Source organism: Camelus dromedarius, chromosome 8 (genome assembly GCF_036321535.1).
Source record: "Camelus dromedarius isolate mCamDro1 chromosome 8, mCamDro1.pat, whole genome shotgun sequence".
In the NCBI taxonomy this organism is placed as follows: Eukaryota; Metazoa; Chordata; class Mammalia; order Artiodactyla; family Camelidae; genus Camelus; species Camelus dromedarius.
Window position 1 is genome coordinate 57,756,831 of NC_087443.1, and position 26,026 is coordinate 57,782,856.

Below are 26,026 nucleotides of genomic sequence, written 5' to 3' on the forward strand. Positions count from 1 at the left end.
TGACAGCAACAGTGGGTTCTGGGCCATGACAAACCCTGCTAAGAGATTGAGGGCTCCCGCATCGGGGCCTGTGGTGTGTCACGGCTCCTGATTCATCAACCCCCAAGTCTCCTGTTCCTTCTGCTACCCCTCTCAGGCCCTCTTTTGATCATGATTTCTATTTATTCATGTTAAATGGTTTTTTGGTTTTTACTATAGAAATTGTCAAATATGCACAAAAGTAGAGGGTATGATATAATAAACCCCCATGGATTTATCACCCAACTCCAGCAATCATCAGCATGACCTAATTTGTTTCATCTCTATCCCTGCTCCCCACTTCATGCCTGCTAGATTATTTAAGAGCAAATCTCAGGTATTTTGTCATTTCACTTGTAAGTACTTTGTATGTATTCCTAAAAGAGGGATTTCAGTCTTTAATATACAATACCTAAAATACCTAATAATACATTATAATACCTAAAAAAATTAAAAAGCCTTCTTTGATACCATTAAATTTCCCCAGTCACCTCATACATGTCTTTATTTTATTTTTTTTTAACTGTTGATTAGTTTGAATAATGATCCAAACACTGTCCACACTTGGCATTTAGTTGATAGTGCTTTTCATCTACAATGGTCCTTTTCTCCTGCCACCTCCTCTACTTTTTTTTTTTTTTTAATTGTAGAAACCAGGTTGTCTTGTATCCTGTGTTTCTCTTAAACTGGTAGTTAGATCTAGCGTCTTGATTCAAATTAGGCTTGTGGTTTTGGGGTTTTGTTTTTGGGTAGGGGTTGAGGAGGCAAGGATACTTTCAGGTAGGGTTGTGTACTTCCAAACTTAGCTATGAGTGTTTGGGGTCCAGGCGTTGTCAGCCTGATTCATCCCTTATTGAGTTTCCAACCATTCTTTCACCCAGAGCAGTGATTTGTGGCCCTTGCAGGACATTTCAATCCCCTGGGAAGTTTGTAAAACCCACTGAGGCTTGGTCCCTACTTTAAACCATTTAAATTGGACTCTCTAGGGGTGAGAATATATGTATTATATATATATATATATTTTATATATATATAATTTTTTTAAAGCTCCCTAATTGATTCTAATATGCAGCCAAGGTTGAAAACTACTGTCATAAAAGTTTTAGCAGCCACTGATGATCCTTGCCCTGGTCTATTATTTCCTTAATAGTTGCAAAAAAGTGATCTTTTAATTCTGTTATTCCTTTGGCATTGATTAGCTGGAATTCTATGATGAAGAATGATCTCAATGAACTAGCTGGTTACCCTAGAATAAAGTTTGTACAGGATAGGCAGGATAAATGCATGCTTCTTTCCTCTCCTTACCAGCTTTCAAAATAATGCATTTCATCCTTCAAAGGTGACCAGTAAGTTCTTTGTAAAATATATATGTTGTTTTGAATTCATGGATTTTAATATTACCCTAAACCTCTTGAAAGTGAAATAGCCCCTTTGAACATCCTGATACTTCTCCACACAGGGCTCTGATATGCCTTCTTGCTAATGTGGCAAAATGAAAAGATAGACCTGGTTTTGAGTCTCAGCTCTACCACTTGCTAGTGTGGTGACTTTGGGCAAGTTACCTAGCCACTCTCAGCCTGTTTCCATATTGTTAAAATGGATACAATAATTCTAGAAGAGTAAGCGGCTAACTCTTCCTGATTTGCTCAGAACTTTCTGGCTTTAGCACTGAAAGCCCCATGTCCTGGGCAACCCTTTAGTCCTGGGCAAACTGGAACCATTGGTCACACTTCGGTTGTTATTAGGATTAAGTAAGATAATGAGCATAAAACGTGTTGTGCATAGGAGGTTGTCAACAAACACAAGCTACCTTTTTGTAATCGCACTTTATAATCTGGATTTCTACTTCCCCAATTTGGGGGAGCATATCATGAAACCTGGGTGGATGAGATGTACCTGATGTCCTTTGGGGGCAACAGTGTGAGCTGTGCTCTCTTCTATCCTGTTAGATCCTGAAATATTTCACCTGGGAACCTTCGTTCAAAAACCAAGTCTATGATATTCGGAAGAAAGAGCTAAAAAATCTGCTGATGTTCGGGCGTTTGCAGTCTGTGATAATATTTCTATTATACTTAACTCCAGTCCTGGTGAGTGACAGGAGTCAGTGAGCTGGCTCAGCTTCCTGGAGAGGAAGGTCTGTTTTGATAGATTTCCCAGCACCTGTCAGCCTGACCTTGAAATCCAGGGAACTCTGTCCCGCTCCTCAGCTTCTCATGCTACTATTCCTACCTCATGTCCCTAGATCCAGCCTCACCATTGTGCACAATTTGGTGGCCTGGATGCCCAGGGCAAGTTTCTAGGGGGTTCAGCGTGAATGTGGTATCTGGGCATGGTTTGCATGGGAAGACTTCTCATCTTCTCAGGGAGGCTGCATGAATCTGTAGTGGAAGGAACCCTGATACAGGAGCCAGGAGACTCGAACTCTGGTCCAGCAGTGCCATTAATTGACTTTGTGACCTCAGGCAAGATATTTCCTCCCCTTCCAGGCTCAGAATTCTTATCTGTAACATGGGAAGGTTGAGATATTCCCCAAGACTCCTTCAAGCCTGATACAGTGCTGTGTTCCTGAGACTTAAAACAAGGTTCCTTGATCCCTTTTAGGAATAAATCACTGTTGGCTTTGCTTTTCCAGGTGTCTGTGATCACATTTTCAGTTTATGTCCTGGTGGACAGCAATAATATTCTGGATGCACAAAAGGCCTTCACCTCCATCACCCTCTTCAATATCCTGCGCTTTCCTATGAGCATGCTTCCCATGTTAATCTCCTCCATGCTCCAGGTAGGTAGGAACTCTCACTGCTAACTGACTCTCTCTCTGGTTAAAAGTCTTATATTATAGAATGACTGATCTGTCATACCTCATTTCTAGCTTCTGCTGGTGAACTTTAAACTAGAGAGATTTGTTTGGTCTCTGGAGACCAATAGTTTGACCTTAGTATATTCAAGGTCTCCAAACCCCAATTTTTCTGACTGTAAAATGAGGATGTAACCATACCAATCTCATCCATCTCACAGAGAGACAAGGCTTGTGAGAGCATTTAGTGAAATTGATGATTCTGGTACCTGGAACATTTCTAGGCCCTTTTCCCAGCTCAATTTCCTCCACATTTTCCCAATGCTCTTGGGGTATTTATATAGCATTAGAGAAATAGGGCACAAAAAGGAAGAAAAGGCTTCTCTCTGTGTGAAGCCCTCGGGGGTTAAAACCTAACATAATCAGGAGCCTCAAGCTGTCAGACAATGAGTTTGGAGTCCAGGAGGCCTTGGGTGGGCCAGAGGGAGTATATGCATCCTGAAAACTGAGCACAGTCACTGAGGTGGACCAGGCACCAGACCTCAGGAGGACATTCAGAGGGCAGGTGGCAGACTGGTGAGGCAGCCAGGATGACAAAGTGTGGTGACCTGCATTTATCCCAGAGGTGGTTGGCTTCAGATAGCTCAGGCCATAGGAAGGACTGGAGTTTAGGAGAAGGCCTCCTGGTTCTGGAGAGTGTTAAGGAAGCCTGATAGATTTGGCTGATAAAGAAATTACATGCTCTTTTTAAATTCAGATGGTTTAACACATAGCAAAAGCAAGATCAGCAAAGGGGACCCTTTGTGTCCTTCTCCCTGCGTAAAAAGGGGCCAGGTGACCATGAAGCATGGGCAGTGAGGCACTCTGTTTCTAGGAGCTGATCCATGAAACAGCTTAGAAGTTTTATAGCCTGCAGTTGCACTCCAAGGAGGGGGCAAGGCAGAAAGTATATTTCATCAGAACGCAGGTGGTGGTGAGAAGCTGTCTCATGACAGCCTTCCTGGAAGGGAGGCAAGTGAGAAACATTCCTGTAAATCCTCCAGAGTTCACCTGTTCCAGGAGGACCACAGGGTTTTCTACCAATGCTTAGGTCAACTGCAATTTAAGCTTGACCTATGTGGAGGTGTGCAACGTCCACTGTGGTTCTATGGCCACTTCCTCTACAGAGGATCCTAGTAGTGGCTCAGTTAGGACACTGCATGGGTCATCAAGGTATGGACTCAGTTAGAGAAGAGCACACCAGGGGCTCAGTCACCACAACCAGACAGTTTTGTCTTAGAAGAAAGCTGGAGACTGTTTCTGGAACTAGGTCCAAAGACTGGAGAGAGAATAGTAGAATTGACCTCCCCCTCTCCCAGGTGAGTTTTTCTGAGGGGCTGAAATGGAGCATCTTAATTTCCCTCTGTTCAGAGTGGGATGGCTCCCAGGGCTGAAGTGTGGCTGAATCTATAGGGGTGTGGGTTGGAGGGTGGGAAGCCAGAGGTTTCGGCTATGGCAAATTGCAAATTGCGGGCAAGAAGTCTGGTAGGTTGACTGTCTGCTTCCACATCCAAGGCTGATAATGAAGTCAAACTCCTCTCTCTACTTGGGCTTGTCATTGAATTTTTTATTCTTGAGATCCTTTGTGTCCTTCTGTAGGCAAGTGTTTCCATAGAACGGCTAGAGAAGTACTTGGGAGGAGATGAGTTGGACACATCTGCCATTCGACATGACTGCAATTTTGGTAAATGATTTTGGAAAGTGCTTCCTAAACTAATTCACAGTGCTGGCACCAGAACTTTGATATACAAGGGCATAGCAGCAGCAAACTGATGGGGAGAGAAAGAGGGGGGACTTATCTTGCACCTATATTTGCATAATATGCATACTGTTATTACTTAAATTATGCTTTCATTTAGAACAGATTGCCAAGCAAAGCTGGGCCAGCTATTCTGAGGATAAGCAGGGAATCCTGCAAAGGATCTAGAAAACAGAAGTCAGGGTGGAGCCAAGCATGTGGAATTGGGAAGATAGGTGGGAATGAAAGAACAAACAGGTTCTGAAGGTTTAAGGATTGTGGAGCATCCTTAGCCAGAGTGAACAGTGGATCTGGAATCCAGGGCAGGGAGTGGCTGGGTTTATATGTGGAGGTGGAATTTATACAGGAGACTAGGCGACAGAGGGCCCGGGAATGTACCCAGAGTGTCTGTAGGTCAAGAATCTGGGCTACCAACAGGCTTGGGACTCCTAAATCAAAAAGGACTTCATATCCAGGCAGCTTTTGGTCTCACCCCAGAAGCTTCCATTTGCCTCTTGCCAGCTTAGGAGTCAGCACATGACAGAAGTGATCTTGGGCTCTGCTGGAGGAAGTGGAGAGGGCACACAAGGGCTGAGAAAGGGCACAGACTTGGGGACCTACATCTGACTTAAAGAGGGGCCTTTTTCTCAACAGACAAAGCTGTGCAGTTTTCTGAGGCCTCCTTTACCTGGGACCACGATTTGGAAGTCACAATCCGAGAGTAAGTTGCTTCCTTTGCATCTTGCTGTTTTTTAAGGATGCTCCTTGCCAGTCTTGTTGTTGGAAAATTTCATGTAATAGAACACATGGGAAAATGAGCTATGTGCACATGTTCAGTTAGATCCTAGTGCAGGCTAAACCCATGGAGGGATGAGCTGACAGCAGAGATCCCGAGCCCCTTCCCTATAACGGCATCTACCTCCTTGCTTTCCTACTGTGGGACAGTGTACATCCAGCTGAGAACCCATGAAGACACTGGTTGTCCAGACTGTGGATGGAGGTTGTGCAGGGTTGGCAGGTAGCCAGGGTCTCTAGGTATGGTAGAGGATACACACAAGAACCTGAACTCAATTTAAGTTTACTTATTCATTGAAGAATAGTAATCATGAAGAATTCTTCATGAAGAATGAAGAATCAAAGAAGAATTGACCTTCTTTGCCCAGAGAACATCATATCTGGAATTTTTCATCTACATAACCCATTCTCACATTTCACCCTGTAGGCTACCTCCTCTGCCTTAAGCCAACCCTTTCTTGCCACACTGCTGCATGTAATGTGTTCCTTAAGCTCTACATGTAGCAGTGCATCCAACTCAGCCCCTGAGCACAGAACAACAGAGGACACCAGGAGCCTGAGCAGGCCAGATCTTTTTCTTCACAACTGAGCATAACTAATCCTCTCCCTGCTACACCCAGGACTTTCCACTCTTCTGTCCTATTCCTACATCCTTTAACATGGATTCTGGAGCTTGCCCCAGCAGGTGTCAGGCCAGAAGCTCCGCCTCTGAACCCTCCCAACCAGGAAGTCTCACTTTGCAAAGAGGAAACTGGACATAGCTCCCACTTTGCTAGCAATGTAAGTCTAGAAGGAAACCGGTTCAATGGGCAGGTTGAGAAAGCCTGTGAACAAGTTCCCCATGTTCCTAACATTCTAGGGACTCAAATAATAGGGCCAGTACAGAGAGTTTCCAGGAGCCTAGCCCAGTGTGGGCCCCTCCCAGCCAGACTCAGCCAGACCTCCAGGAGAGGGGACAGGGAATCTGTGCTTTCAGCAAGTGTTCCATTGGATGGCCAAGTTTGGGAAACATCTTGTTCAACCTCATTGGTTTAGAAATGAGAGTCCAAAAGAGGTGACTCTCCAAGATCATACAGCTCAGCAGTGGCAGAGTTGGGACTTGAACTCAGGTCTTGTTCAATGGTACCATGTTGATTCTAAAATAATTTTTCTAGTGGAAACTCACATTTGGCACAAACAACTTACAGATGCGGGCTCACTCTAACCTCTTAGAGCTAAAAAAATAATAATCATTAGAGAAATATATTGGACTCTTGTATATCAGGGCAAACGTTCCAGTCTTGAGGGAAAATCCCCTATACTAGACTTCTCACCTAAGGAGTGGCTTGAGCTACTCTTGAATAACTCTCCTCATCTCCTTCAAGTATACTTCTTTCTTTCAGCGTGAATCTGGACATTATGCCAGGCCAGTTGGTGGCTATAGTGGGCACTGTGGGCTCTGGGAAATCCTCCTTGATGTCAGCCATGTTGGGAGAAATGGAAAATATCCATGGGAACATCACCATCAAGGTGAGGAGGATGCTGGCACTCAGATGTGGGTCTCTCAGTGCTGCTTTCTCATTGGGAGGATGGCCTAGAATCTGATAACTACTCCTGTCTTATTTCTGTAGGTGAGGTTGTGGAGACATCTGGGAGACTTGTAAATTGTAGATTCTTTGCCCCACCCCACATACATAATCAGATTTTGGTGTAGATTCTAAAAACCTGCATTTTTAATAAGCTCCCCAAGTGATTTTTTTTTTTGGTGGGGATAGGTAATTAGATTTACTTATTTATTCATTCTTAGAGGAAGTACTGGGGATTGAACCCAGGACATCATGCATGCTAAGGATGTGCTCTACCACTTGAGCTATACCCTCCCCTCCCATTTTAACCTCCTCTCCCAGGTAATTCTCATATGTGTCCTGAAGTTTGAAAACTATTGAATAGTGCTGTCTTCTTTCAAAGTATAGGCAATTCTACTATATCTATGTTTCTGAAAACCTCAAGTTCTGCAAAACCATACAATAAAAATAACAAGACCTGGGGGAAAGAACTAGAACAGTATAGATTCTGAAAAACCAAGGTACCAACAAAAGCAGTAACAACAATAATCATAAAAACGATAACCCTGTAAAACCTCTACTGATAATTGCACCCAGCTTCACAATTAGTTCTGGGCCTCTCACCTCCTCCTTTGAGAGGTTGGAGTTTAGGACATTTGCTTCCAATACAAAAATATGACATAGGATACAGACATCATCAATTATGATTACTTTAAATAGAGAAAAAATGTTTTCATGGCATCTTTATCAGCACTCTCAGCTTCCCCTGAGAGCTAAATTTAGGGCAAATTATAGGTACTTGGAATCATTTAATGAGCCACTACTTACACCAAAAAGAGGCATGTCTATGGATTTTTAGCTTTTCTTCTTAAGATCTTCATATATTGCTAAGCCTTTGTTTTTAGTAAGAAAGCTTGCCCCTAATTGCTTTCACAGACATGCTTGGAAAAATTTTAAGAACTAACATTTCTTCCACATTACACTGACATTATTCCCTGATTTACTAAGGAAATAATTTGCATTAAATAAGCACGCAGTATAGCAGAGTAGACTCTATAGATTTAATTCTGTCTCTGAACTCCTCTCAGGAAGCATTTTCTTACTAAGTCATAACTGAGTTTGTCCTTACACAGAGGCGTTTGTCAGGCTCCATCTCTCCTTTGACATGATCTGCTTCATGTATCAGCCTGGTGCCCAAATGTCAGTCTCTTAGTTCTTGCTTGCTAGGATGTCATCTATCCCATTCCCCAACAGTGTCAGCCTTCTGCTGGTCCTAGTAACCTCACTGGGGTCTAAAACCCTGTTCTGGAAGCAGCATATGCATTCATGCACCAATTTTTAGATCATAGCTAGAGAGTGATAGTCCAAAAAAGGAGAAGTTAAGTGATGAATAGGATATTGAATCTTTCTCTCTGGTTGATGTAATTTATAAATAGCATGTGCTCAGCCAGCCTGACATATACCCTTTTCAGATCTAAGTTCCATTTGTTCCTCCCACCTCCTGCCACCCCCTTCTTCAATCCTGCTTTTCCAGAGGTACAAAACTGTCACATGGTCTAATCCTTCCCATCTAGGGCACTATAGCCTACGTCCCACAGCAGTCTTGGATTCAGAATGGTACCATAAAGGACAACATCCTTTTTGGAGCAGAGCTGGATGAAAAGAAATACCAGCAAGTTCTGGAGGCCTGTGCCCTCCTCCCAGACTTGGAAGTGCTGCCTGGAGGAGACCTGGCTGAGATTGGAGAGAAGGTATTTGGGACACCAAGGGGTCACCTTGAAGGGTGAAGAAACAGTGAAGAAAAAGAGTGAGGATGGTGAAGAAGTACATGGCAACAAAATAGTTGACCAATTTTGGTAGCCAAGTCTGGAACAAACACCAGAAAATAGAGGAGTTTGCACAATATTTTGTGCAAATAACTCAGAAATTTAAAATTTTGTTACTGGAAGCAAATATAGGAATTGTGTAAATCTAAAGGAAAGATGATGAGACTAGGACCTCAGAGGTTAACTAGCCAGCGGCGGATCCAAGGTTGACCCCACAGGTGGAGGGGCAGAAGTAGACCAGAGCCTAGTTGTCCTAACCCTATTCTGTATACTAGTGAGGGCCAGAGTAGGGTTCTTATCTGCTTTGAACATTTACAAATTTAGTATGTATTATTTTCTCATGTTATTAAATGTCCTTTTAAAAAATTAATTTTTAATGAATTACTATATTCATTATATGGATGTAGCATAATTTGTTTAGAAATCCCTGATTACTACATATCTAGGATGTTTTAATCCTCTTTCTCTATTACTAAAAATGAAATAGCAGTCTTTTGGGGAAGGATCTTGAGATGTTAGATGACTAGTGAAGATATAGCTCTAGAGTGATTTTGTTCACTAATTCAGCATACAATTATTGAGTACCACTGTGTGCCAGACACTGTTTTAAATGCTGCAGTTACATCCACAAACAAAATAAAGAAAATCTACCTTGGTAAATTCTACATTCTCATGGGGCTGGAAGCAACAGCAACAAGAAAATAAGTAAATTACATGATACAAAATGGTAAGTTGGGCACACTTTTAATTATTAGGCCTAAAGTATTTATTTGAATCAAAGATGCTTATTTGTATAAAGGAATTATGTTACTGAACCAAATTTGGGTCCAGTCACCCACATTGCAGCAAAGCCAATCTACTGACAGCGGGTTGCAGTGAAGGAAATTACAGTGTTTATTGCAGGGTGCAGCAAGGAGAATGGGCAGCTCATGCTCAAAAGACCCAAACTCCTCAGTGGCTTTCAGGGAAGGGTTTTTAAAGGCAACATTTGGGGTGAGGGTTGCAGCTTGTGGACTTTCTTCTGACTGGTTGGTGGTAAAGTAACAGGGTGGTGTTTCGGGAATCTTTTTTTTTAATCATCAACTTTCTGGTTCCAGCCACTTTGAGGTCTAAGTGCTTGTGGTTAGCATGTAATTACCATCTTCCACCGGGGTGAGAATCTTAGTTTCTGCAGAACAATTCAAAAAATGTGTCAAGATTGTTACATACACCCCTTGAGGAGGAACTAGGACTCTGTTTTATTGCTGAACTGTGGTTTCTTGATTGTTTTTCCCTTGTTTCTGCATTCCTGCACTTCCCTATGAGTAACTGCTTGAGCCTGCTCTTTAGAACTCAGGGAAGGCCTAGGAGACTAAAGCTTTTTTCTACAACAAGAAACAAGAACACAGAGGGGCTTTGGTACCCAGGAGGGCCTCGCAGAGTTCTGCTTGCTTTCAGTCCCCCCTTTTCATTGATGCTCCTCCATCTTGAGGGGAACAGGTGTGGGACAAGAAAGGGAATCGACTTTTAGTAGCGATGTGAATCATAAATTCAATAGAGGAACTCAACTTTAGGGGGACTTGGTTTCAGTACTTAATAGAAATTATTTTCTTCTTCAGGGTATAAATCTCAGTGGGGGTCAGAAGCAGCGGATCAGCCTGGCCCGAGCTACCTATCAAAATACAGACATCTATATTCTGGATGACCCCCTATCAGCCGTGGATGCTCATGTAGGAAAACATATTTTCAATAAGGTCTTGGGTCCCAGTGGCTTGTTGAAAGGCAAGGTGAGAAATTAAAGTGATGAAGACATGAGGAGGGGCACATATCTCTTAGGACTGCTGGGTCCTGAAGCAGATTTCCTTATTCACCTGCCCCCCTGGGCTGCTGAGGAGATACAGGGTTGGACTTGTCTTTCAGGAGACCACCCAGTGAGGGCTTCCATCTTGAGGTCATAGCTTACGTATGGACTGGCTAATTTGAGCTGTATTCTCTGGCTCCGACACTGAGCCTCTTAGGATGACTGATTATGATAGAAGGTCCTTTGAGATATGTGGTTATGTGGTATCATAAATATATTTGGTCTTTGTCACTAGTTCTTGGCATAGAGCTCCTCACCCTTAGAACTTCCTGAGTGACACTAGGAGTGTCTTCTGCTTTTCATAATGAGCCCCGTTAGGTCACACCTGAGTTTATGCTAAATTAGTGATTTAGGGAGGGGCCCTTAGGCAGCCTCTGGACAAGGCTGTTCCTCAGAAAGACCAAGTGATGGGAAGGTTGGAACTTTCAGTCCCACTCACCAACCTCTGGGGAGGGGAGGATGGGCTGGAGATTGGGATATAAAAATTCTTGAATGAGAAGATTCAGAGAGCTGCTGGGTTGGTGAGAACATTAAGGTGCTGGGAGGGTGGCACACCTCATGAGAGCATGGAAATTTTGCACAAGCACCTCCCCCCACCCAGACCTTGCCCTATTCAGCTCTTCCATTTCACTGTTCCTGAGTTGTATCCTTTGAAATAAACTGGTAAACAGTAAGTAAAGTATTTTCCTGGGGTTTATGAGCCATTCTAGCAAATTATCAAACCTGAGGAGGGGGCCATGAGAGTCTTCAATTTATAGCTAGTTGATCAGAAGTATGGGTGGTCCAAGACTTTGGGCCAGCATCTGAAGTCAGGGCAGTCTTGTGGGACTGAGCCTTTAAGCTGTGGGGTTTGTGCTAATTCTGGGTAGCTAGTGTCAGAATTGAAATTGAATTGCTGGACACTCAGAGAATTGGTTGATGTCAGAAAACACCCTAGAGGACCCAACAGTTTACCTTGCTGGTGGGACACAGGTCATCCTGCAAGTATTAGAGCTATACTCTAAGAAGGCATTTCCCTAAAACTCTGGCAGGATGTAGGAGCACTGTGCCTAGAAAGGATGACCCGACCTGAATATAGAAATAAAGCTTACATTTTCTGAGTATTTATTATGTCCTAGGCATGTGCTAAGCATTTTGATTGCTGTCTCATTTGAGTCTCACAATGCCCTGTGAGATAGTACTGATGAAGTGGCCAGAGCAAGTCACTAGAGTCATGGGCTTTCCTTACCATAGGCAAGTTAGCACAGTGGGCTGAGTGGGAGAGGGGCTGACAGAGCCCCTCGAGGGTTTGAATATGCTCCTCACCAGCAGCAAGTGTAGAGTGCGAGCTATCAGCACGCCATCTGTATTTGGCCTCCCTTCAAGATTTTTTGAGAGCTGCCCATCAGAGGGTGAGCTAGTATCCCACTGAGGCCTTTTGCCTCTCTCTTGGATCAGTGAGTCGACAAGAACTCACTCTCCCTCCTATTCCTGGTCCTAGCTTCTGTTCTTAAGGCTAATTGGCTCTGTTCTTTCATGAACTAAATACCCACCCTGTACCTGGTTCTTTGCAAAGACTGCCAGTGCACAGATGGTAAGGTCTTGTCCCTGCTCTCAAGTAACTTACTGTCTAATTGGCAGATACACCAAAAAGCAAACAATAATATGACACAGGGATTAGTTTAATGGCAGTCTATACAAACTACAGTGGAAACATTGGAGGAATACCTAGTTCTTGCCTGAGGACTCAGGAAAGGCTACCAGGAGAGTTGGCCTTGAGCTGAGACTTGAAGGATGAGCATCTCCTGAGTCTTCCTGGTAAGAGGGACCTAGTGCCTGTAAAGGCAGTGGGCTTGGACTGTCTCTCCAGAGGCCCATCTCAACCCCATGGCCCCTATCTGAGCCTCATTACTGATCCATGAGTGTTTGTCTTTCTCTGAGTGGAGTCCCTGATTCAGGAGTCAGTGTGGTCCATAAATAGACAGGAATACAAGGGATGCCAAGTCTTCCACATTGGGGAGGGCCTGGGCCAAAGACAAAATTTCTTGCCCCGCAGTGTGTCTAACATGCTAAAAGAATCTGGGCAGTTCTTGTTAGTTCAGTTGGTTCGCTGTTTAGTGAGAGGGGCAGTTAGTTTTGCATGCCTCAGTTGTATTGATAGCTCTTGATCTCAGGTGACATTCCTAAGCCCAGCTCTTAGCTACCCTGGAAGCTGGAGGAAAATGTGTGCAAAGCTCACTGCCACTCCAGGAAAATAACTATGAATATACCCATGATGACAGGAGTCTCATCTTACACACGGGGGTCAGGTCGTCTGTTAGGTTAGGATAAGATGCTGGGAAGCAAAGAGAAAGTAAAAGAGGGCAAGTGATCAGGGCCATATTTTGAAGCAAAGCCCCACAGTAAATCTTTTTTTTTTTTTTTTTCCTTTTTAAGAGTAAGCTAAGGAAGGTAGTGGACAGAGGGTCAACTTACTGTCATTTTTACAGACTCGACTCTTGGTGACACACAGCATTCACTTTCTTCCCCAAGTGGATGAGATTGTGGTTATGGGGAACGGCACCATCTTAGAGAAGGGGTCCTACAGCACTCTGCTGGCCAAGAAAGGATCGTTTGCTAAGAATCTGAAGACATTCATGAAACAGACGGGTCCTGAAGACGAGGCCACAGGTATGTGAAGAGGACTGGAGCAGGATAGCACTTGGGTGTGGGAGAGGGAGGAGTAGTAAACATCACTGTTTACCTCCTGATCTGTTCAGTATCCAGTGCACTAGACTTGGAAGTGAATTATCCAGAGCTCTAAAATCTGTGTTCTGTGTCTCTATAAAGAAATACAAACATAAAAACTTTTTATATCTGAGCCAAACTGGGGGTTACCCTGCTCATCTGGTCTGTGACATGCAGAGGGCACTCTGAAGAAGGCAACTAGAGGTTTGTGGTGATCAGCTCTTACAGGAGACACACCAGTGGCACAAGGGGCCCCCTTTCAGGGAATGCCCTGACTAGTCACATCCCACCCCATCTACCCTAAATCCATTAAAATCATTTTCTGAACACCTTCATGATACCCGGTACTAATAGTGTGCCGCTAAATTGTTAAGCCCTAACAAAGGGATCTTGACTAGTACACCAAAAACCACCGAGTGGTTTGCACCAGAAAAAAATGATGGCAGTTGCATAGTCTCACAGTGTGTCCCAGGAATAGCCTCTGCCCAACACCACTACCCCTGGGGTCACCGATTGGCTTCAGTTCCCTGGGGCTCTTCCTAAGAACCTCTCAGCAGCAGTCATGTGCGCGGCTCTGGGTATCTGCATCAGGTAGCAGTCGTCAGCAGGTCAGGACTGAGAAAGCAAGGTCTGGAGGGTACAGGGGACATTCCAGAAGTCAGTCAGAAGAGGCAATAACTACAGAGCCTACAAGTGGGAACACATATAGGCCTTGAGGTCAGGACATGTAGTGGTTTAAAACTACAAGAGTCAGAAAAGCCTAAACCATGAAGTCTATAAGCATTGGCAGCACAGAGCAGGAACAAAGAATAGGATGGTGTGGGCTATGGGACTGGGAGCCAGCCCCGGGAAGTAGGTCAGGGGTACCAGCGGGACGGGAAGGGTCAGAACTTCCCATCATTCTTTATGTGCTCCAGGGACTGGCCTGGAGAAAACAAAAAGCACCTGCCTGGGGAGTGAAGGTCTCAGGCAAAGGGCAGTGTCTGATGCTGGATCTCCCAGAGTCACTGCTCAGGCAACCACATCACTGTAACCTGGACAGTTTTCTCATACTAATTCTAAACTTTTTTTTCTGATTTGCCTGGATCTGAGTTTCTGAGTTCTGTTATAAACCCCCATGGGTAGACGGCCCCTTTGAAAAATCCTATCTTTTGTGTACAAAAGACAGTTTGCAAAATAGCTCATTAAACCCTTGTTCTTGTAAACATTACTAGGCCATTTCTGAGAAGTGATGTAAGCCCCAGTGCCTGGCATGGTGCTGTGTTGGTTCTGGGGCTCAAGGTACAGACCACAAGATGGCAGAATAAAGGGAAGGGCAGGAGGGCAAGGTAACCTGTATCAGTATTGACTCTGTGTATTTCCTAATTAGCTGCCATAACAAAACCTTACAAACTGGGGGCTTAAACAACAGAAATTTATTGTCTCACAGTTCTAGAGGCTAGAAGTCCAAAATCAAGGTGTCAGCAAGATTGGTTCCTTCTGAAGGCGATAGGGAAGGATCTGTTCCAGGTCTCTCTCCTAGCTTCTGGTGGTTTGCTGGCAGTCTTTGGCATTCTTGGCTGTAGACACATCCCATCAGTCTCCACCTTCATCTTCACATGGTGTTCTCCCTTATGTGCATTTCTGTGTCCAAATTTCCCCTTTTTACGAGGACATCAGACATTGGGTTGGGGTCCAACAAGATCAGAAGACTTCTCTTTCTTCATAGAGCTCTGAGAGCTCTATGCAGCTCTCTCTCTAACCTTTGATGTGTCTCCTAGTCAATGAGGACAGTGAAGAAGAAGATGACTGTGGGCTGATGCCCAGTGTGGAGGAAATCCCTGAGGATGTGGCCTCCTTGTCCATGAAAAGAGAGAACAGCTTTCATCGAACACTTAGCCGCAGGTTGGTCATCTATTGAGCAGGCAGCCCCCATCACTCCCATAGATCCACTTGATCATTCTGCTATTCTCTGTGGACTTTTCCTAAGGGAGTGGACACCATGGACACTCCCAGCTCTTCCTTTGTTTCCTTGCATGGGGAGGAGGGTGGAGGTGGTGTGTTCCCCCCATGGCTGTCCGCTCTGAAATGCACTTGGAGGCAAGCAGAGCGACTGTGATATCTGCTTGCAGGAAAACCCTAGGGATGCACCTGCATGCTCAGGAAAGCATCCCCTGCATCTCAGTCTCTCAGTTCTAGGTCCAACAGCAGGCGTCTGAAGTCCTTAAAAGACTCCTTGAAAACTCGGAAGGCAAATATCCTGAATGAGGAGGAAGAAGTAGTCAAAGGACAAAAACTAATTAAGAAGGAATTTGTACAAACTGGAAAGGTGAACATCACAGTAAAAAGTATCATTAGAAGTGATACAAAGCTTGGGATTCAAACATTTTAAAGTTTCATGACATAAATACATATCTACAGAGGGATGTATCTTAAACGTGGTTTGCAGGTCTTTAAATTTATCATTGAAATGTTAGCAGAGGCTCTGGACTTTTTATGAAATCGTATTTCTATGAAGAATGACATGTTTCCTATGAATATCCTCATACCACACTTTATGAGTGTTTGATTCCATTCTGATGTGGTGAAAACAACAAAAGTGCTCTGTTCTGTGGCTTTTATTGGATCGAACCTTTTGGGAGTCAGAGAACACCAGTGTATCAATTTCCTATTACACAATTCAAAGTAAGAAAACTTAAAGCCAAGGTCTTAAATTTAAGGTCTTAACTTTGACCTTGGAATTTGTTTTACTAATGTTTGTGGTATAGATTCATCATTCTTACTCTATTTTTATACCTTCCCCTCTTCATTGCACCTAGAGGCTCATTAATTATCCTGATGGCTGTTTACCCTGCATTATATCTCAGCATTATTATCCTGGCCCAGTACAGAAATGGTGATCACAGACTAGCAAATGTTGCTACCTGCTATCCACTTTTCTAAGAGACTGCACTCCCCCTAGGATTGGCATTTTAGGTAATTCCTTACCAAAATCCATTAGGAATTCTAATGTTGACATGGGGATTTTGCAGGTGAAGTTGTCCATCTACCTGAAATACCTACAAGCAATAGGGTGGCATTCGATGTTCTTCATCATCTTTGGGCTTGTGCTTTATTCTGTGGCTTTTATTGGATCAAACCTCTGGCTCAGTGCTTGGACCAGAGACTCTACAATCTTCAATAGCACCAACTATCCAGCCTCTCAGAGGGACCTGAGAGTTGGCGTCTATGGAGCTCTGGGATTAGCACAAGGTATGTGTGATGGCTACAAAAGCCATCTCTTAGAGAATCTGCTAGGTCCATGTACTTTGCCTGGCCTCAGAAGAGTTTGCCATTATGTCCTTGGTATAAGTCTTCAGGGATCCCTGTGCATGGTGCTGACTAAACTGGTTCCATTTCTAGGTGTATTCGTGCTCATATCAAATCTCTGGAGTGTCCATGGTTCCACCCATGCATCAAGCATCCTTCACAAGCAATTACTAAGCAATATCCTTCGAGCACCCATGAGTTTTTTTGACACAACACCCACAGGTCGGATTGTGAACAGGTTTGCTGGTGTAAGTATCTCAAGGACTGTAAGAGGTATTTAAGTGCTCAGGATCTTTCCGTTTCTGACAGAAAGAATTCCCATGTGCCCCTAGGCAACACTGTGCAGTTCCTGTGCTTTTGTCCACTCAGTATGCAGATGTTTCTTGAGTACTTGTCTGAGGTCCCAAGGATCCTGGGGGTATAGGGATGAACAGCTCTGGCTCTTTAAGTAGCTCACCATCTAGTGAGGGAGATGGCCAAGGAAATAAAGGGCTAGGATAGAATACGGGAAAACCAATAACCACCGTGTGTACAGTAGCATTCCAGGAGTCCAAAAGAGGGACAGAGAAAAGTGGTACCAGCTCAGCCTCAGTGACTGAGGGTGGGAAATGTCAGGAAAGGTGACACTTAAATCATAGAAGTTAGCCAGGGAGATGGTGGGGATCTAGGGTAGGTGGGTGGCAGTAGAAGCAGGATGTGAAGGATTTTTCTGAGGAGAGAAAAAACCAAGTGAAAATACCACCACTGGTTGTGACTGAGTAAAAGGGACAGCAGGATAACCCTTTGCTTGGTCGCTGCCTCTATTCCTGAAGCTCCCATCTTTGATGCTTTAAAAATAAGTAAATGAAAAAAAAAAAAGTAAATGAGATCTGGATTGTGGAAGAGAGCCACCTACGATTTTAATGGGGTTCTGAAACATTGTCTCCATCTACTATATATCCTGGAACCCTCGGCATTCATTCATTCAACATTTATTGAGTGCCTTCTATGAGCCAAGGACTGTACTAGGCTTTGGGATGCTCAATAAATGTTATGATCATAGACAGCTCTCTTCCATGGGCCAGACCGAATCCACTGATTTTTAGCGAATATGAGATGGATATTTCAGGAACAGAGGAAACCAGACAATTCAGTGTAATATTCAACCATAACAAACAGAGTCTTCAGTTCTCTGTTTTTAGAAGAAGGCACACATTTAAAAAAAAATAAAAGGTATCTAAGCAGCTTGAACTCTGATTTGTTTGGTCTTGGAGCAGACACAAAGTCCAGCTCACAGCCCAAGCCAGGTTCTGGGGACAAGGTGATTGCTTCAAAAGTGGACAGGCCCTCACTTATCACCTCCCTCTGGAACAAAAATGGTGGGTGTGATGCCATTGGTGACAACTTAAATGGGCTTCCTGCTCTTTAATAGGACCTTAAAAAGTACCCAATTTTGGATATGGAGATTTCCCACGGAAGTTTTGCAAAGATCGTACACTCTTTTCTGATATAATCTTCTGAAAAAGAAAACATAGAGATCTTACTGTGAGTTACTTAGGCAACTGTCATATTTTGCTACCTGCTTTTGCATGAAAAAGGAAACTGTCATTAATTATATGGTGACTTTTGGGGGGGGGAGATGGATCAGATCATAAAGGAAAGTTAAGTCTAGTGTCCTCTGGAGCTGATGACTGAGCCCTTAAGAGATGAAGGTAAGGGTGGAGGAAGAAAGATGGAGATTTTGTGCGAGGTCAGGGTCAAAAGTCTGCACAGAACTAATAGCTGTGGGGATTTCTTTTTTTCTGTCAACCCTGGACATACAGTTATTCGCATTCTGATATGACTTTGGGAAGGATAAATTAGACTCAGGAGTCATCCACTATTCAGGGCTCCCTAGGAAACTGTTTTCTCTTACCCAGTTTGGAATACTCCAGAGATAATTTGGGTTTACGTTGATACTCACATATTATTAATCCTAGAATTAACATAATCTAAAAATTAAGGCAAAGGAAACTCAAAATATAAGCAAGGCTTCCTGTGTGTACCAAACCCATCCATCCATCCATCCATCCATCCGTCCATCCATCCATCCATCCATCTTTCCATCCATTTGCTCATTTATTTGATATGATATGTAAGCACTATGGTGATTAAGACCCACCCATCATCTGTGGGTTCCTTGGTTAGAATAGTGGCCAGGCACGGATCACATTAAGTCTCCACCTCACTCCTGCAAAGAGCTCTATGCTCGGCAGAGGAAATAACTTCCCACGCAGAAGATGGTTCTTCATTCAGTGGTGGGTGACAGAGCTTGTTGACTGGAGCCTCCAAACAATTATTTATTAAACATGTTATGTGCCAGTCTCTGTTCTAGGTAATCAGCAGAATTAGAACCTGTGTAAAGTTAGAATAATTGAATTGGCTCAGGTATAGGAGGATTTACCTGTAAGGCTCTGTTAGCTTACAGTAGTTATATAAATTTCAAAAAAGGAAATTTCACTGAGAAGAGTGCAATTCTATCACCAACTCTATTGAAAAAGGTGAAGGATGACTGCCAAATTTGTTTGGAGGGATTTAGAAAGATGAGGAAATTACAAAAATGAGCTTGGTTATTGAGGTGAGCAGAACAGTGTACTGCAAATGAAAACCATGACATGATTAAATGAAGGAGTTACTGGGAACCCAGAACTGAGCAAATTCCCTGCCAGAACCGAGAAGATGTAAAATGTCATAGGAACTCATTAGCACACTGTCTCTCCTTATGTGTCCCTAGGATATTTCCACAGTGGATGATACCCTTCCCGTGTCTTTGCGCAGCTGGCTTTTGTGCTTCCTGGGCATAATTAGCACCCTTGTCATGATCTGCCTGGCCACACCAGTCTTTGTTGTCATCATCATTCCGCTTGGCATCATTTATGTGTCTGTTCAGGTAGGTTTGGAAACGGCTAGGTTTCCTTTTCTCTCTACTTATAAGAGCCCAAGCTCCTTCCTGAGACTCTTTTCTTTCTTGCTAGTTACTCTCTCCTCTCCAGCATCTTTGTCACTGAGCCATATATTAACATACCAAGGAGCCCCTGGGCCACTCCCTGAAGCTGAAGGGTCAGCCCTGATGGGTGCGGGTTGACAGCAAATCTCACCTTAACTGCTGCCCCCCTACAAGTTTACGTGGGGCAGATTTACATGTGGATCCAAGACTACTTTGAGGTTGGCTCTGGATAAAGTCTTGAAGCTCAGTAAGACCCTTCACAGTGGCTAGGTCATTGGTTGCTTCTAGAAGAGCTGTGCTGTGGCTACTTCCCTGGTTGACTCAGGCTTATCTCCTTGGAGATGTCTCAGCAGGGGCTCAGTCTCTTTTCACTTCAGGGAAGTTCTCCTTCCACTGGGGTGTCTGTAGATGGCCTAGACTCAATTCCAGTGTGTTGAGGACACACGTTGCTTGAGAGCCAACCCTCACAGCAAAACTGGAGCAAGTGGAAGGGGCTTCATGATAAAAACCTGATGAGGAGAGGGAAGCTGTGGATAGAAGTTCTGTCCCACTGTTATCTTCAGGATGAACTGTGAGCCTTGAGAAAACAATTCTGAAGCCAAGGGCAGCCTTGTGGCCCCTGGTAAGGTGACACCCCCTGGTGTTTGTGTTGAGTTCCTCAGGTACATTGTCATCTCTGTTAGTAACAAACCAATGAACAGAGGCAGGATACTTGAGGAAACTTCCAGGTGTAACATTTTGAATTCTGACTCTCAAATACCCAGCTCTTCCCTGGTCTCAGCAAATCCTCTTGGAATCTAGTAGCACCACTATCCCATTCCACTGAACCTCCCACTAAGCCTTCACATCTCGGACAGCCTGCCTGCACTTGTGTGACATCCAGTTCCAGTTCTTAGACCCTCAACATTCCACACACCTCCAGAGTGATCTTTACCTTCATACGCCATCAAAGCACAGTCTTGATCACTTACATGATTCTATTCAGTTTTTATCCAAACCTCAGCATACCTTTCTCGGGCCATTTGTTGCCCATCTCCACTTTCCACACCCCTCCGTTCCCAGCTGCATTTATCAAATCCTTTTGGAGACCATTTTTCTAACTACTATAAAAATGTTATTTAGACAATGTGTGCAGGTTCTTGGGGAGCATATGGATTAGGCTGACAAAACTTACGTGGTTGGAAAATTCAAACCTCTAGGGCTATGGTATCGTGCCCTTACTTTCAAGTTGCTCTGTTCTCCACCAGCCCCAGCTCTTCCCACCATCCTCTTCCTCTGAGCCTCTCTCATCACTCCTCTAGTCAGAGATGAGACCTGAGGCCTCTTCTCCATTCAGATGTGGGCTGTGACCTCCATGTAAAGAATGTTGGGTCCTGGCCATGAAGGAAGAGGTCCAGCATATGTGACGTGATTGCATGACTGGTTCTTTACTTTTTTGGCTCCAGATATTTTACGTGGCCACTTCTCGCCAGCTGAGACGACTGGACTCTGTCACGAGGTCCCCAGTCTACTCTCACTTCAGTGAGACGGTGTCTGGTTTGTCTGTTATCCGTGCCTTTGAGCACCAGCAGCGATTTCTAAAACACAATGAGATGTCGATTGACACCAACCAAAAATGTGTCTTTTCCTGGATCACCTCCAACAGGTGAGGCTGCCCTTAGGTATTCCCCCCAAATATGTATTTTGGGGTTCTGCACGTTTGATATTAGTTGTGGGCTGGCAGGCTTGGCCAGTGATGTGAAATTCACTCTGGCCAAACATGACTGTTGTGTAAGTAGAGAGAAAGCATGAGCTTTGGAGTCAGAGGCTGGGTCCCTGCGCCTGCTCTGCCACTTACAAAACTGGGCAAACTGTCTTGACCCCTCTCAGGAAGATCTCCTTTGTTTTCACAATGGCTGGAACACAACCTATCTCACAGGCTTACGGAGGAAGTCACATGCCATCTGTGAGAATTTTGTAGCCCGGGTACTATACAAGTGCTCGGTGAACTGGATCTCCTCTGGTTGCTTCCCTGAGAACGGATGTGGGATTCTTCCCAGGCAGGACACTCCTCATAGGGTGGTGAAAGCAGCAGAGAGGGAGGGAGAGAGGAGAGCTGGGAATTTTTAGGTCGAATCAGTGATGACAAGAAATGAAAAGCTCGCATCCTGTGAGGTGACTCCAAGAAGAGTGAGCATTCTTTATTCCTCCAGCTTTATTCACCCTGGCAAGAAGTGGCATGTCCTTGGAGGAGGAAGGTCTTTTTCAGGAAGTGAAAACTCTTGGGTGGCTTCCATTTCGTCTTGAGGTGTGAAGGGCAGGCTAATGACGCTTAGTGTTATTTGGAATATGAAGAGGTCAGGAAATTGATTGTAAAGATTTTTTATTTCTTAGATACTTTCCAAGAAGGAAACAGGTATAAGTCAGTTTTCTCTAGGACTCCCCCCTTTTGTAAAATATATATCATATTTATTTGTACATATGCTAGAATTATTTGTGCAAATTTATTTAAGTACATTTTACTTAGGAAAGTCAGTTTTTATAAATTATGTCAATCTACATACTATTCAGTTCTCTACAAAGCCCTGACATATCTCCCTGTGGTCAGCTCTCACCTAATTTCCGTCTTTCTCCAGCTTCTCCCTCACTTTTTTAAGGCCATGAAATCAGATAGAGTACATTGGACCTTCCTGTGGTGCTTATTCTTTATGCCATTGTTCCCCTGCCTAATCAAACAAAATAACTTGGAACATTTGTTGAAAATGCAGATTCCTGGAACCCATCTCCTGAATCTCCTGGGGAAGAGTCCAGGAATTTTTCTGCACAAATTTGCGTATTTTTAACAATTGCCACCGGATGATTCTTATCATTTGGCAAGTTTGGGAGACACTGAACTATAGGATTCCCTTAGTGTAGCAAACTCCTCTACTATCTTTAAAATGTAATTCATTTTCTAAAACCCAACTTATGAGGCCTTAGGAAATCATGGTATAGTCAAATTGAGGCACCTCCTAAGAACACAGCCCTACCAACTTGAGCCCTCTAAGAATGTTCTGTGAACACCTAGGTTGCTGGGTAAGGTAAGGAAGTGGACACCTGTTAGTGACACCTCTTTTCTCTGGTTCTGTTGCCCTGCAGGTGGCTTGCAGTTCGTCTGGAGCTGATTGGGAACCTGATCGTCTTCTTTTCATCCTTGATGATGGTTATTTATAGAAAGACCCTAGATGGGGACACTGTGGGTTTTGTTCTGTCCAATTCACTCAATGTGAGTCTGAGGTTGGGAATCTGATTGAATTAGTGCATCATTCTTAAATGGAGTCTAGAGTGTACCATGGAGTCTGGACTTGTGATTCCTTTCTAGATCCAGAGGGACCAGGGGAGACTGAGATTCAAACCCTGGCTCCATCTCTTACTAATTGTGTAACCCACAGGCACACTCCTTACCCTTTCTAAGTGGGTACCAGTGCCACCTGGGAAAATGGACATAAATTTTGTTGCCCTTGGGAGTTAAAGAAGCAATTTCATATAATTCAATTTAGTAGTTTCCTATCTCTTTGCCTGTTTGCTTGATTATAGTTAAAAGAGAATAGATGAGTTTATTTTATAATATAGAAGTAGCCAGAAAGTCTTTTGAACAAATAACTTCTGCTACCGACAGGCTCTGTATAGTGCTGTTTTCAGTAGGAGTTAATAAGGCCCAAGGTGATCATAGCCAGACACCCAGAAGGACTCTGTCATTCACCAGAATCACTGGGTTCCTTGTGCCATTGCCCTTTAATCTCCCCATCTCTAGGCTTATTATCCTAGGACAGATGGGACAAAGAATTGGACAACTATTAGATTGAACCAAACCAAAACATTCAAATATCAACAAATTCATATAGTTCAGCCTACACCAAGTGGTACTCTTAGTCCCCACCCTCCTGCGCTCTCCTCTCTCTAACCATCATGAGCTCAACAAAAATTCCCTGTGCATATGTGCCTGGCCTACGGGCCTTGCCTGAAAGAAGTTTGCATCTGAGAAGCTTGCATCTGAGTAACTCACTGATTCCCTGGACTTTAGACTGGCCCAGATCATGATAACTCTCTTCCTGGTGGTTAGATGTATCTTTGTAGTGGCAGGAAGGCCCCTGGGGTTTACTGGTATAAAGGAGGACAAGGGTCCATGTGGATGTCCCACTCTGAGGGTTGTGTTCTCATCCAAGCTGCTGTTAATTAATTGAGAGCAGACAGGAGGCAGCTTTTTGGAAGGCCTTTTCCTACCCTGTGTCTTTCCTTGTGTTTCCCCGTTGGTGGAATGCCACCCCTACCCACTAAGAGTTTTATAGGCAGGAGAGTTCAGGTCCCACCCCACCAATCACCAGCCTCAGCTTTGGCCCCAGGCCACTCCAAGTTTCCTGTGAGCACCACACAGTTGAGCACTTAATTGTCCTCCAGCCATTCCATGCGTTGGCCTCACTTCCTCCCACAAGGAGGTGCAGTTTGTCACTTACACGCTTCCTTGCTTTCTTGCAGAGTCTGGCATAGTACTGGGTACAAAGGCGGCACTAGATTGACCTTGTGGTTTGACTAGTTGAGTTGGTTTCTGAGCCTGAGATGATCTTTAGTCTTCTGGTTTTTCTGTAGATCACACAAACCCTGAACTGGCTAGTGAGGATGACGTCAGAAATAGAGACCAACATTGTGGCTGTTGAGCGAATAAATGAGTACATAAAAGTAGAAAATGAGGTAAGGAGGAATCAGAGGAACCCAGGGACAAGGGGGAAAAATGTGATTGCTTCCAGAAAGCAACTTCACTTGTTTGGAGATAATCAAGGGGGGGTCATAAAGGTTCTCTGAAAATCTTCCTTGCTCTAACTCAGAGGACGTAACTTCTTGAAATTTAAAGTAGGAAATGGTTTGGGGGAAGTCAGGTCCTGGGATGCAGGACTGGCTTCATTCTGGAGATCCACAGAGAAACAACCTTGTGGGATAGGATTTCTTTAATTGAATCATGTGGAACCTTCTGGAAGTACTGGTCTAGCTTAGTATATTCAATGCAGATGTCCACAGGCTGGGGCACTGCTACCCTGTTCTGTGACATGAGTCCCGTGGGGACTGATGAACGAGTTGTCACCATGTAAAGCACTTCTCCTCCTGTCTCCTTGCCAGGCACCTTGGGTGACTGATAAGAGGCCTCCAGAAGGCTGGCCCAGCAAAGGGGAGATCCAGTTTAGCAACTACCAAGTACGGTATCGGCCTGAACTGGATCTGGTTCTGAGAGGGATCACTTGTGAAATTAAGAGCGCAGAGAAGGTAGGTGGAGCTGAAGAAAGGCCTGGATGTGAGTCCTTGTGGACACAGAGGTGGAGAGCAGTGGACTCTGGGCTTTCATTAACCAGGTGGGAGTGGGAGGTTCAGGACACTTCCTCTGCCCTGAGGAGGTGTAGGGACACAGTGCCACCACCAGAGGGCAGGAGATTGGCACAGGATTAAACAGGTTTACGGGGGCTGTAAAGGCTTTCTTGCTTAGCCCTTCCCTGTGTCCCTGTTGGCCACCTCTACTATGGCTGACAGTGTTCATTTCCTGTTAAGGGCCACGGTGTGTAGAGGGGAAGTCAGGAGGCACCAGCCTGGGGAAGGAGCTGGGGGGGAACAGCAGTGTGGAGGTTGTCTCTGCAGAGAGAATGGCCCAGTTCTCCTGGTCTGCAAAGTCCTGCACCCCTCTATGGTGTTCTTGTTCTCTGAGGAATTAGGGTCTGATGTAGGTAGGACCAAAAAATATCTACATCATTCTGGGTGAGGATGCTGGGTCTGGTTCTCAGCTGATGGCAGGCCTGGTCCTGCCCTTTTCCTCAAGTCTAAATAAGAATTTTTAAAAATCTATAATTTCCAAGAAGAATAATTATAACAATGACAGCTGCTGCTGTGTCCACTTCTAACAGTCACTGTAGTTCTCAGCAAGCAATGAGTTAGGAGTTAGGATGGGAGGGACATCTTTTTCTCACATCTAGGCACTTTTTTCCCCACCAAAATCAATTTAACATCTTAGAGATGAAGTAGCCAATCACTGCCTTTTCCCACCTGTGATTGTGAATGCCCCAGGCTAATTTCCCCCAAGAATTATATGGTGGACCAACACGCAGAGGAATTATATTTACAGATTGGTGTGGTGGGCAGGACAGGAGCTGGGAAATCATCCCTGACAAACAGCCTCTTCAGAATCCTGGAGGCTGCAGGTGGCCAGATCACCATTGATGGAGTAGATATTGCTTCCATTGGGCTCCACGACCTCCGGGAGAAACTGACCATCATCCCCCAGGTGAGCTCTAAAACTTGCAGTCACACACAGCTTGTTCTGGAGGAAACATGTGCATCTTCTTCTTGATGCACGTTTGTAGAGCAGTGTCATTTCTGCTGTCTGTGCTGGCTACCTAAGCCAGTTTCCTAAGACACGTTGCTTCCAGAACTTAAAAGATAAGTTTTGCGTTGTTTGGTAATCCATTTGTGTGACT

At 44.3% G+C, this 26,026-nt stretch overlaps 1 protein-coding gene across 2 annotated transcripts in view; it reads left to right on the forward strand.

Annotated features, from left to right (window-relative positions):
- The window catches only part of ABCC2 (ATP binding cassette subfamily C member 2), a 56,749-nt gene that overhangs the window by 24,873 nt on the left and 5,850 nt on the right, over positions 1–26,026 (forward strand). Inside the window, exons 12-29 of one of the 2 annotated variants that reach the window (XM_010974424.3) lie at positions 1,968–2,105; positions 2,651–2,797; positions 4,451–4,535; positions 5,244–5,310; positions 6,767–6,893; positions 8,503–8,679; positions 10,353–10,520; positions 13,063–13,243; positions 15,061–15,184; positions 15,473–15,608; positions 16,312–16,531; positions 16,682–16,836; positions 19,341–19,496; positions 20,999–21,198; positions 22,671–22,797; positions 24,159–24,260; positions 24,684–24,827; positions 25,675–25,833. In XM_010974424.3, the coding sequence (XP_010972726.2) occupies positions 1,968–2,105; positions 2,651–2,797; positions 4,451–4,535; positions 5,244–5,310; positions 6,767–6,893; positions 8,503–8,679; positions 10,353–10,520; positions 13,063–13,243; positions 15,061–15,184; positions 15,473–15,608; positions 16,312–16,531; positions 16,682–16,836; positions 19,341–19,496; positions 20,999–21,198; positions 22,671–22,797; positions 24,159–24,260; positions 24,684–24,827; positions 25,675–25,833 (2,613 nt within the window). The remainder of the gene's footprint in view (positions 1–1,967; positions 2,106–2,650; positions 2,798–4,450; positions 4,536–5,243; positions 5,311–6,766; positions 6,894–8,502; positions 8,680–10,352; positions 10,521–13,062; positions 13,244–15,060; positions 15,185–15,472; positions 15,609–16,311; positions 16,532–16,681; positions 16,837–19,340; positions 19,497–20,998; positions 21,199–22,670; positions 22,798–24,158; positions 24,261–24,683; positions 24,828–25,674; positions 25,834–26,026) is intronic. The other variant, XM_010974425.3, reaches the window with a different exon arrangement.